Here is a 13,158-nt window from a genome sequence, read left to right as displayed (position 1 = left end):
ATCCACATTACTGATGATTATTTATCAAAAATCTCATTGTGTAAATATTTAGTGAAAGCACCAATAGTCAACACTACAATATAGTTGCGGTATCGATATCGAGGTATTTGGTCAACAGTATCGTGATATTTAATTTTCTCCGTATCGCCCAGCCCTAGTGCTGGTGCTCTATTTTAAATTTGGTCTGGTTTTATCTTCTTTTCCTTTATCAGAGTTTGTGTAAAGGTGGAGCTTACCTGATCTCTGCCTTATTGATAAACTTTGGAAGAGAGGTTGAACGTCACTTCCCTAACCCTTTGTAACTCTCTACCTCTTCTTTATCTTTTCTTGTCTTCCCTCCTCAGGTGAAGCAGCTTTAAGGGGGGACCCCAGACTCCAGTCCCTGTCTCTGTCCTCGTCTTCCTCATCCTCCTCCTCGTCGTCATCGTCGTCCTCCTCTTCCTCCTCCATCTCCAACCACAGGACAGGTCCTCCTCCCATTAGCCCCACCAAGAGGAAGCTAAGCGGGGACCAGGGGGACAGCGACATGGACGACAACGAGCACGTGGCAAAGATGAGCCGACTGTTTGCTGCACAGCTGTGAGTACACATATCGAGCAACACGCAATTGTTGTTGCATGAGTGAACAGGCATTTAGACACTTCCTAATAAAATCCATTCTAAACCTTAACATTTAGTCATTTTCTAGATGCTCATTTTCTGAGGGGCTAGTAAAAAACATGTATCTCCAATTTTTCAATTTCTGCATCTTTCTCTTTTCGGTCTGTCTCTCTCACAAACACACAGTGTGGCCATTGAGGAGGTCACCTCGCTCCCTAGAAGCTACATATACACACACGTACAAAACTCACTGTTTTTGAAAGTAGTCATTTTTGTTTTACTCGTTTATGCCAGTGTTTCTGTTGGCCATGTGTTTTGCGGGCTCTTCCCTTGGTGAAGCTGTGCACAGGCAGGCTTTCTCAGAAGTCCCAGTTTGGACTCCAGGGTGCTATGCCAGGTTTAGCTGGCTCCACAGTGTTCTCCTTATAGCTGCAGGTCTCTGGAAGCTTGGAAACAGGGACTGCACAACAGCAAGATTACTCACATCTCCAACGTTCCTACATTCCCACTCCAGAGATTCTGGAGCGCTGATTGGCTGTAAAGGACTGCTGGGGCCAGGGGCAATGGAGTCAAAGCAACCCCCCTCCCCCCTTCTCTCGGTTTGACTGAGTCAGTCATGGGACTCCAGCCATTGCTATTTATTGCAGAGACAGTCAAGGAGATGTTAGGTAGAGCTGTGCAGTTTTGCATGCATGCTAATTCTTCAGTATGTCTTGTTGCTGAAAATATAAGTAATTTGTATTAATGACAGCTGGTGTTTTATGTCACTTGTTTCATTGCAGTTGTGTTTGTCAGTCAACATGGCTGTGAGGTGACACAATGGAACACAGTAGATGCAATGCTGGATATACTGGAAGCCCTGGATTAAGAGTAGAGCACAGTTACTGACAGTGTATTAATGTGGTAAGTTTGTGCATCCGCATATGCATATATGTGGATGCACAAGCAGTACATACTGCCTGACACTTGAACAAACCCTTGCTGCACATTTGCACATTAAGGAAATGGTTGATTTGAAATCACTGTTGAAGGTACAGCCAACAAAATTCTTAGTATCAAACACCACATTTAGACTTTAAAGGTTACTCTGGAAAGTCTGCAGCTGTATTCATAGCAATTACAATTAATTGCAATGGAGAACCAGAGTTCAGGGTTCATACGTTTTGAAAAAACCTGGAAAAGTTATGGAATTTGAAAAATGCAAATTCCAGGCCTGAAAAAGTTTTGGAAACTTAAAAAGACCCAGGAAGTTTTGTAAAAGTCATGGAATGTTTTTTAACACAGCATAATAATATGTGATTAATAAATGTATTTCACGTCGTCTTAACCTCAACGTTGTATTCGGGGAGCGATATTATGAATCCCACTATGAACCACATAAACTGTCATTCATTTTATAGTTAAACCTCTGAGGGTAAACTTTAACACAGATTTGTATTCTTATTGTATAATGTCGACTGACATTTTCAGGAACACATAGTCATGGAAATTTGCCAAAAAAGTCATGGAAAAGTATTGGTTAAAATGCGTATGATCAGAATTACTCATGCAGTATAATTCACTCCAGACAAAATAATCTAAATGTTAAGTATATTCCAAACGCACACTAAATACACTACTTTTTTGGTCGTAGCGTATTAGCAGTTTATTGGTGAAGCAGTGGTCGTTGGGAACACAACGAGCAGAATACAGATAATGAATAAATCGGCAATAAATCTAAGAAGATCCTGTTTTTTAAGGACTTATACCTTGTTAGTCTCACCACGACAAAAGTAATTGCAGAAATTGTATCTGTTCACTTGCTTGTTTGACATAGCAGCGATATTTTTGCACGGCTTGTGTTACAGGTAGGAAATCTCTTTTCTAGTGGCACATGGGGAAGGGTCTTTGTTCCTTCATTTCGTGACCGTTTGGGATCACATAACAAAAGATTAGCTTGTGGGTCTTGACATTAGTGCAGAGTCATCTTGTTTTCTGTTATAGATGTGTCAGTGGTGGGAGAATTAACACTATACTCTTTATCCAGGCAGTAAATCCATCTTCCCACTTGGTGTTTTATTCTGTTGTCTCAGTAGTTTTTCACCCTGCGACATATTTTTGATGCATGATGCGGTTAACTGCATACATTGATAAGCAAATTCTCCTACTCGTGTATCACAAGTTGGATTTTGTTTTGTAAGTAGGTCTGCCAAAGTACAATGGGACTTATTGTCATATCAGCTTTCAGTTGGTGTCGCAACTCCTTGCCACAGGTTGTGCATAGAACCGTTTTTTGGAGAACTTTGGCTTCTGTGAAAATAAAACTGATCTAAAAAGTCTGTGATGTTGAAGACTTTTTAAACTGCTCATTGTACCCATGATGCACCATAATCCCTTTTATTTAATCTACACTTAAATTATGACCTCAAAGTCATTTGGCTATGTGCTGTAGGTTAATCTCTACCCAAGAAAAGTCAATTGCTGGTTGACTTGCTGCAACCTGAAGTTAAATCCAGGGCTTTCTCCATAGCTTCATCAAGATATATATTTTTTAAACCAATTTGCCTCCGGGCCATCCTAAATGTATCTTTATTTTTAGTCATTTAATTTGAGGTTTCTCTGAGGGCATTTGTTCCCTGGCAAAGGTAACTGCTGAGTGACTTGTTGAAACCTGAAGTCGGAGTCGGCCTGTGAAATGTTTTCCTCCTCTTTTGAACTGTCCAAAGAACAGTGCTTACACTAAAGTGGAGAATGATGGGTTGTTGTTGTTACAAAAAAAGTCAAGCTAAAAATGGCGGGTTAAGACAGCCTCTTCACATTCAACATGTCTTTATTTAACATAAACAAGCTTTCTGCTTCATTTAACTCATCTAACAGTTGTAGGAACAGTGATTAGGTTTAATTTGAAAATGATGGACTTGGTTTTTGGGAAAAAGCTAGACAGAAAACCAGAAAATGAACCCCTGCACGCACACGCACACACTCTCTGTCACACACACACACACACACACACACACACACACACACACACACACACACACACACACACACACAGTTCAAATGTCCAGAGATGGTTATCTGACACCATTCTAGCTGTCTGTGTAGCTTGTTTTAGTCTGCACGAATTGCTCTGCTCAGTGTTGACTGTTCCTGCAGGTGTTTAGGAGCTTTTGTGGTCATTCTCCTCACAACAACTTTTTCTCTGTTTTGTTTGAATGGCGGTTTCCCTGTGTGCTGGGCTGGCTTTATCAGTTGGTAAAAATGTGTGTTATTGTCGAGCTGCTTGTAGTTGGCTTTCTTTTGTCTGTAAGTTCAGTCATATTTTTCGGTGAGTGTACACACAGACAGACACCTGACCTGACACCTCAGACTTGAGCCAGGGCTGTTAAGGAGGAAGCTCAGGTTTCTTTTGTTGTCCAATCAAAACAAGCTGAAGTCCAGGGGGGAGGCACAGGATGGTGTGAGAGAAGGAGAACTTTTTTTATTATTTTTTTTTATGTGGGACAGTATTAACAGGCATGCTAAATGAGTGGATTTTGCTTTTGCCTACAGCCTGTGTATTTAAGTTTGTGGTTGTGAGTATATTTTTTTTCAGCCGTCTTAGTGCTTTAATAGTGAAGTCACTATTGCAATACAGACAGAGTTTATGGCATGGTAAATTCTGCATATAAAAGTCTTATTGAAAACATTGGCAGTCCTTATGGAAGGCTGATACTGTATGTTGATGTGATCTTTATGTCTGTACCGAGTCTGCATGTGTCTGCAGGTATGCACATGTGTTGTTGTGTGCACTGTCTGTACATGCATGTGTTTGCCCATCTGTGGTCATGTGTGTGGTGAGAGAGCTCCTTGTCAGGCAGCAGGGGATACTTTCTCATTTTCTCGGAGGAGTAGGAGGAGTCTTGAACAAAGAAGCCTTATCCTGTCCACTGGAGCCTGCGGGCTGGAAGCTTGCTGCTGCCTGCTTGCCTGCCCGCCACTCTGCAGTTGTAGACCCGCCAGAATAAAAGTCCTCTTGCTCAGCTGTTTCATTCCTCCTTAAGAGTAAGAGTAGGGATGCACGGATATGAAAATTGTGACCGATAACTGTTATTTACAAATGTCTACATGATAGGTATAAAACAAGCTACTGTGATAATCATATTTTATACATACTGAAAAAAACGTGTAAATACTGAATTTGAAAATGTCTATCTTTATTTGCAAAACATTTGGAAAGCCCATAAATCAAAGCTTTACCGCATTGTTTCCTCTCAAAATGAGAATAGCTAGTCCACCTTTAAGCCAGCCCACCTTAAGAAGGTGAGCCTGTGCTGTTGTTGCTAGCTCCTAACCATCAGGTATCAGTTTTTTTTTTTTACAATATTGTGAATTGTTTTGTTCAGTAAATTACCAATAACACATAATTAAATCAGATTGTGATAAACCTGACAAGTTGAAGTAATCTAACATTTTCAGCAAACAATGTCTGGTAGTCATTACCTGGAGCAAATGTTCCCATTGTTGTTCTTGGTTGTGCTCTTTATCTGGGTGAATTGCCCTTTCTTTTCATGTCATTATTTGAATCGCTGAAAAAATCAGACCTATTGACAATGATTCAGAGGTTTGATATCAAGCTATATGTTTTCACAGTAGTATGCACGTAATCTTTCTTTTGTGTTCATGTTATGTTACTCTGAAAGGTAATTCTGTAAATATAAGAGCTAAAAGCAAAATCTAATTTGGTCAGTTTTCTGCAGTAAGTACTGTAGCATACAGAAATACAGAAACCACAGCTGCTTTCTACTGGGAACTTCAACAGTAACTTGTTCTCATGGAAGTTCCCCCATAGGCCAAATGGGGAGAGAGTGTGTGTGTGTGTGTGTGGGGGGGGGGGGGGGTGGCAGGTGAAGTCATTGTTACCCTCTTGTTTTTACATGGGACTGGACTATTTATGTGTGAGCATGTAAGAAAAGGAGGGAGAGCATTTTTTTTTTTTTTTTTCAGTCTGTGTGTGTGCTCTCATGTTGTTTTCTTTGCCTTCTTGTTGTGGTTGTTCCCATATCCGATCTGTCCCAGCTTTGATAACAAAGGATTTTCTTCAGTTCTTTCTCTGCAGTCAGTTAGCTGTTAAATATATGCTTGATTTTTATCAGCATTTCTGCATGAGTGGAAATCTGAAAGATTTAAAATGGCTGTGTAAAGAGATGTTTGGAAATGGTGCCAAAGTTTATCTTTTTTGCTTTAGATATTAGGCATTGTTTATTTATTGTTTTATAACGCATTTTGTACTGTATGTCAAGTACGATTACTTGATAAATACCAATAATAGTGTGTTAATCTGTTAAGGTGTACTTTCTGTGTTTTGACTTTTCTATTTTAAAGAATACAAATATTATTGCTAACTTCCGCTCACTCCCGCTACTAAAAGCTGGACTGAGCAGAGAAAACTGGGTAGAGAGGTTTGTATGCCTTATATACATAGCCCGTAGTCCTCACTTTCTGTGTGTGTGTGTGTGTGTGTGTGTGTGTGTGTGTGTGTCTGTCTATCTATATCCATTTTGTGGGTTTCTGCAGACCTCGCAGAGTTTGGGCCTGGTTGTAACCTGTGGTTGAGCCTTCATCCTCCTCTGCTTTTTTCTTTTTTGTCGTCTTCTCCTCTCTACGCCGTGATTCTTCCCAGATGTTTCCTGTGTGTGTGTGTGTGTGTGTGTGTGTGTGTGTGTGTGTGTGTGTGTGTGTGTGTGTGTGTGTGTGTGTGTGTGTGTGTGTGTGTGTGTGTGTGTGTGTGTGTGTGTGTGTGTGTGTGTGTGTGTGTCTCTCTATTCTCGCTCTTTATTTATTTCTTAAAGGAGTAGGATATGAACCTCTGCCCACTGAAGATTTATAGTGAGGTTTTCTCTGAAGACTGTAGAACACAATTGTGAGAAAATAGATAGAATGGTAGATAGATAGAACTTTTATAGCTCCTGTATCTTTGCCTCAAGTAAAATATAGCTAACTCACCAAATTGGCAGTCTACTTTAGAGCTAACCCTGGAAATCTAAGCTGTATATCTTTTAAAGTCTACAGTTCATATGTTCCTAGTTGTTTTGTTTAGTTTTCCCATTGTGATAGTTAGGCAAGTTAGCTCATACAAAGCTGCTTGTTAAGCCAGCAAGGACAAATTAAGTGTTCAGATTTTACAGGAATACAGGCCCGCAACTGTGTTTTTCAAACATATGATCAAAGTCGTGATCTTTAACTTGAGGTTATCTTGAAGACAGGGTGTCATGTGAATGGTTACTTAAAAGGCTGTACTTAATGACAGATCTGAGTGGTGTAATATTGTTCAAGATATATGACTATATCATTTATGTATTGAGGGTTGGACTCTCTGGGTTTTAAATTAAGGGATCTTCCAATGAATGCCCACCACAGTGTCTACCACTAATGCCAGGCTACACATAACCCATTCTCTAGTAAAATAGAATCAAATAGATATCTCCTCTCTCTTTCATAGTGTCAAGATGTCCATTCTGATGTCAGTTACTTAATTCTCATTTTCAAAAACAAAAAAAACAGCCTGAAGTATCACCCCTCTCCACTCTTTGTACCTACAGTACAAAATGTGTACCTAAAATACAAATAACAGCACTGACACCACCTCAGTGCTGTGTGGTGTTAACTCCATATCAATACTTGATCCAAGAGTAATAAGTAACCCAGTAAACATTTATTGAGAAATGAGATTAAGCTGGGTCCCCAACCTCTCCCATTGTCTGCTCTCGCCTCTTATTTTATTCAGTTTGTCCCCTATACCTCTCGTAGGTGCCAAGTCCCAGAGTTCTCTACTTTTCAAAGGCCGTACCCCCCCTCTAGCCCCAGACATGGCAAACCTCTCTCTTCAGCTCTAGCCCTTGTCACCAGCCCAATGTCGGTGTCTCATGTGTATCCCTAGCCGTACACCCTTTGCATCCTCTCCCTCTCTCCCCAGCTGCGACCCTAATGATAATTGAGAGGTGAGTAAGCGAGACAAAGACACAGAGTGGGTTTTTGAATACCAGAACCCTGGCATGAAATGCGGGTTTGGAGGGCAATCAAGTGAGGGGAAGGCAGGGGCGGCGGTGGATTCAACAGCTATGCCATTCATTGGATGGATTTGTTGATCCCGTTCACTGGCTTCTGCAACGGCCCCTCTTGTGTGAGGATGTGGGCATGTCTGCTCTTTGGCAATGATTAAAGTTTGGAACAACTTCCACAACCTAACTCAAGACCCAGCTGCTGGGAGGGGAGGAGAGAGAAAGAGCTTTATTATCGGTTTGCCTCCAAGCTAATCTGCCGATTGTTTATATTTGAAGATAACCAAGTTATACAGGAGGACTTTGATTTGTAGCATTTGATTACAAGTTTCCTGAAGAAATAATTTAAACAATGTTTTCATTATTATGATCTAATTTGTATGTTTACTCCACAATGCAGTTATTCTTTGACTATTTGATAAAGAATGAAACAGAAAACTGATACCACTATGGGAAAACATAAAAGCTAGTTGGTGAGCTGTCAGCCAGGGTTTACAAAAGCGCTGCCAAGTCTTTCCCACTTTAACCTTCAGGAAGTTTGCTGCCGATTGTGAGAAAAAAAAGATAAAGGGAGGAAAGGGGGGCGGGTTCTGCTAATGTAAGCTCTCGGCACAAATGAAGGAAACTACCGACCTCACTCTTTCTTATAGTAGAGGTCCGGACCATTCACATTCAGCTCCCCCTCCCCCCCTCCTCGCCTCTCTGCAGCTCTTCCTCTCTCCCTCTCTGTATTCTGTGGAGACTATTTATTTGTGGAGGACGCTGCTGTGGGCTCCAGATGCTTGACCCAGCAGTCAGGTTGCCTGGTCACATGGATCTACAACTGTTTTCCTGAACTTGTTGTTTCGCATCCAACCAAAACCTTAAGGGGCTGCTGCAGCTTTTTCAATCTTGAATCTGTTTTGTATTCTCATTCAGACTTTTTCTGGAGAAATGCCTCCACACGGTATCTGGTGAAGAATCAAGAGGGATTTCCATATTGCATTCTGTCCACCGATGTTTGAGTGCAGCATGAATGTACTACATTGATTGTATTGTTGTTGTTTTTTTTCTTCCCAATTGAGGCTACAGTGTCTATGTAGTGTATATGTCAGTGTAGGAAGGAGGAAGCCAGTGAGTATATATCTTTGAATGGTTGTGTCTATGCATGTGGCTATGGAGTTGGAGAAAAAAAAAAAAAGAGATCATAAGAGGCGAGTACAGTAAATCTTGCTCCCTGTAACTGGGCCTCAAATTGTAGGAGGGGAGTGGAGCTGCAGTGAGGGTGTAATACACACACACACACACACACACACACACACACACACACACACACACACACACACAGAAGAGAGACATTTGATGCACTGAGCAAAATAATTGCTACCTGTTGAACTGCAAGCAAGTGTGCATAGTATCAGGCACCACCACTTCACTACATATCAAACATTTCAAAGTAATTATCTACAGAGCTGGGGGGGAAAAAATAGGCGGCTGGCCAAAATCTGTGTTGTGTCAAACTTTCGTTACTTCAATCCCTTTAATTAATCCCCGATTGGGGATCAGATCGTATATCGGCGATTTGAAGAGATGATTGCCGATTGGTGTTTCCTACGCCTATATTAAAGTGATTTTAACTAACTTACTATCACAACTAAGATGTTATAAAAAATAATAATATCTAGAGTCTGCACCGTTCTGTTTATTTAGAGATGTTTCTGGTGGAGCGCTAAGTCTGCCCGCTGAGCCACGTTAATCAGCACAAGTGATTAGTTTGTTTTAAATCCTTAACGTTAATTACAAACCTGTCTTCCGTCTCTTTTCCATGGATCTGATGCTTGATGGGCTGTGCTTCTTTCGGACAGTCACTCAGCCTCCCTGGCTCCCCGGCTGCTGCCAGGGGACGGCTAACGGGAGCTAACGTTACATTAGGTCAGCACTGACTACTGCGGGCTAAGTTACAGCAGCTAACGTTAACGATCGAGTTTCCCTGGTGCGGAGCCCCGGCTCCAACATAGCAAATAAGCTACAGTAATACGTGCATCACTGCAACACTGAAGCAAAACGCTTTCAGCTTAACGCTACCGCTGCACGTCAGCCCAGCAGGAGGCAGGACAGCTAAGCCAACGACAACTTTTAGCAGATTAATTTAGCGTTTTAGTGATTAGTGTTGAGATGCAGTTAGAGACAACTCCTCCGCTCGCGTCTATGCTGCATTAGCACTGCAGGATTTTCCTCAGACAGCAGTGATTGCAGCTGTCTTCGGGCTCACTGGAGAGATAAAGTTAATTCGCTGCGCTGAGGAAACCACTTTAGAGCTTTGAACTTTGTGCCGTTTGCCCCTCTCTACAGGGATACATTTGGAGTCCATCCATGTTGGATAAAGAGTGTTACTTCATCCTTCATAGACTTAACAGCAGAGAGAGAGAGTGTATGTGAGAGCATGTGCTTGAAGAAAACCGTCTTATCAAACCCTCTAGCAATCTGAGAAGTATGAGTGTGTTTGTGAGGTCCGTATTAATAGCTTCTGCTGGTCCTGCGGGGTTTAACACAGAGCTCCATTTACAATAGTTCTTTGTTTATCTTCCCTCTTTTCTCCCTCATCTCAACTCTCTTTCAGCCACTTTTTACCTCTGTCTTCATTCGTCTCTCCACTGCTCATCTTTTTTTTTTTTTTTTTTTTATATATTTTCTACCACGACACACCATCTGCCACCAGTCTTTCTTCGTCTTGTTTTCTTTTGAGCTCATCCCTCGCACAGAGGGTTGGGTTTTTTTAATAACTTTGGATCAGATGCCAACAATGTACTAAACATAAATTAATGTGCGTTTCTCTGTCTCTACGTCTCTGTTCCCCAGGAAACCTCATGGAGACTACCGCAGCGCTCCCATCGTCAAGGACCGGAGCCGGAGCCCCATCGAGCGCGTGGTGGTGCCCAGCAATCTGGGAGTACACAGCAACCACCTGTACAGCCACGCCCACCACCACCATCACCACCTGGCCAGCTTAGCCGGCATGGACCAGCCACTGGCACTCACCAAAAACCGCATGGTGGAGTCTGCACGCAGTAGCACAGCAGCTATGGCCACAGTGCCGCACACAGTCAGCGCCGTGGAACGCCAGCAGGTAACTTGCACTTCCTGTTTCTTTGGTTCTGACACTAAACTTTTGCAAATTGTTAGATAAAACCCAAGTGGCAACCTCCGGTGCTGAAAAATGAAGCCAATGCATTCATCGAGTGGCCACTTGAGGCTGGCTCCAAAAGCAAGTCAATCTCCATAGACCCCCATGTTCATATGCCCAACTCTACAGCAGAATTAAACATGGTTACAGCCTGGTACAAAAAAAATTGTTTTGGTCTCTACAGCTAAATTCCCACTTCATGGCAAAAGTGGCGAGAGGTGAATTTGTTTTTAGAACTCACCCGTTCAAGTCAGGCTTAGAGTTATGCATAAATAAGGGCATTCCGCTTTGAGTGACGGGTGGCTGCCGTCACAGAATGCGAGCATAGGCATCATTCAGCCCACCTCAGCTCCATCCATGCTCCACCTCTTTGCCCATTGTTGGATTAGCCGACATCTGGTACTGCCAAGATGGCGACAGCCGGAGTCGCCGGGGAGTCGCCCTCTTTGAGCTTCATTTCGGACATCACAGAGACTACGTCCATATTTTCTACAGTGTATAAAACCTCAATTTTGGTAGGTCCCTCGCATGATGTGACTAATGTGCTTTTATTAGCCAGTCTCCTTGGATGGTGGAGAGTAAACATTTCCTATTTTCCTTGTTGGCCAAGAAGTGCTGGTGGTCACTGAATCATTCTCTCTCCCTCAAGCTTCAGACCTTCCTTTGTCTGGTTCTTTAATTGAATGATTCCCCCTTTTTTAAATGCTGTTCTCTTTTTTTTTTTTTTTTTAATCACTCTTCTTACACCCTTACACTCTCGACACAACTCTTTGTTGTTTTTGATGATCCCCTAAATGTTGAATTTGTATTTTTGTGTTTCAGAATCGTCCTTCAGTTATCACATGCGCCCCCGCCAACAACCGCAACTGCAACCTGTCTCACTGTCCAGTCTCACACAACGGCTGTGCAAGCCTCGCTAACAACTACAGGAGAATCAACAGTGAGTGCACTCATGCAAGTGCATCGAAAGGCACGCACACAGACCGACAGACTGCATCCTAGTTATAAATATTAGCTGTTTTTCAATACATAGATTTATGGTAGAAGGAGCAGTGATGGCTGAACATATCGCAGATAGTAATTGAAACCAATTGTTACCAAGTAACATTTACTTGGCACAATTATCCCTAAAAGTGGATATAATTTTGGAAAAATTAGTTCCCCATACAGTGCAGTTGGTGGGAACCCTTTCTGCGAGTGCAAATTGCCCTCCAGAGAAAACACAACCATCATTTACTCTCCACATTCAGACTGACTTATATAACTAGGTCTAAAAAAAAAAAAATCCTCCCAGAGTCTCCGAGGCTGTTGTCGGTTATCTCTGTGCTGTAAATGTCACTTGAGGCCTCAGCCAAACACGTCCGTTTTATTTCTCCAGTCTGTGAGAGTTGGTTATGTTTTCTGTGGGTTGATAACTTAACTGTGGCCATTTTTATGATCCCAGTGAAATCCCTATGATCTCATTGAGGTTAATAGTGAAATTTAAAACAAGGTTTGTTAGGTGATTTAATATAAAAAACTGCAATGAAAAAGTGAAGTAGTTGCCGGAGTTAGAATTTTTCCATTGACCTAAAATGCCCATTACCAATGATTGAACTGATGCTAGGCAATAAATTGCCCACTGAACTTTTATATAAGTGAGTTTTAGAGATGTTTCTGTTTTCATTATGGGAACTAAAAACCCACTTTCTTCTTCTTCTCATATTATCTCTGTTCTAGCCAATACAGCGTGCGACCCAGTAATTGAGGAGCATTTCCGCCGCAGTCTCGGGAAGAACTACAAGGAGCCCGAGCCCACCGCCACCAACTCGGTGTCCATCACAGGCTCCGTAGACGACCACTTTGCCAAGGCACTGGGCGAGACCTGGCTGCAGATTAAAAACAAGGGGAGTCCCTCGTCGTCCAGCAGCAGCCCAAACTCCTCCCCCGACAGTCACATGGTCAATCACAACCACTCCCCTTCTGTGGTCTCCTGAAGGAGGAGGGGTTTAATAGGGATTCACCCCCATTTTCCCAGCTCTCCCAATCATCTCGGCTCCAACACCCACGCCCTTGTCACTTTGGTCTGTCACCAGCATCCCAGAGGGAATGCCTGCCTGCTGGTCTGCTAAAAACATCTGAAACCCTCAAGCCTGCTCTCTCTCTATATGCACTCAGATCAATTGAGCAATAACAACATGGTTGTTTTTTCCCCCCGTCTGTCCTCTCGTATGGTATTGCCAGAAAATAATCAGTGATGAGTGTTCAACTTTGGGACTCGACTGGAGCATCAAGCCGCTCCTTCCAATCATTCATCATCCCTGCATGTCAAGCTTGGAGCTGAGCAAGTGTCTGTAGTTATATGTACATAAAGAGAGAGGAACGGTGGTGTTTTAA

The 13,158-nt window shown here is 42.3% G+C and overlaps 1 protein-coding gene across 2 annotated transcripts in view; it reads left to right on the top strand.

Moving 5' to 3' along the window:
• The window catches only part of vgll4b (vestigial-like family member 4b), a 43,801-nt gene extending 30,643 nt beyond the window's left edge, over positions 1–13,158 (top strand). For both annotated transcript variants that reach the window (XM_028576800.1, XM_028576799.1), the window contains 4 exons: positions 345–579; positions 10,458–10,725; positions 11,605–11,722; positions 12,502–13,158. In XM_028576800.1, coding sequence (XP_028432601.1) covers positions 345–579; positions 10,458–10,725; positions 11,605–11,722; positions 12,502–12,758 — 878 coding nt within the window. In that variant the 3' untranslated portion in view covers positions 12,759–13,158. The remainder of the gene's footprint in view (positions 1–344; positions 580–10,457; positions 10,726–11,604; positions 11,723–12,501) is intronic.

Source organism: Perca flavescens, chromosome 4 (assembly GCF_004354835.1).
Source record: "Perca flavescens isolate YP-PL-M2 chromosome 4, PFLA_1.0, whole genome shotgun sequence".
In the NCBI taxonomy this organism is placed as follows: Eukaryota; Metazoa; Chordata; class Actinopteri; order Perciformes; family Percidae; genus Perca; species Perca flavescens.
Note: the sequence above shows the minus strand (reverse complement) of the source record. Positions and strands in the feature narration are given on the sequence as shown.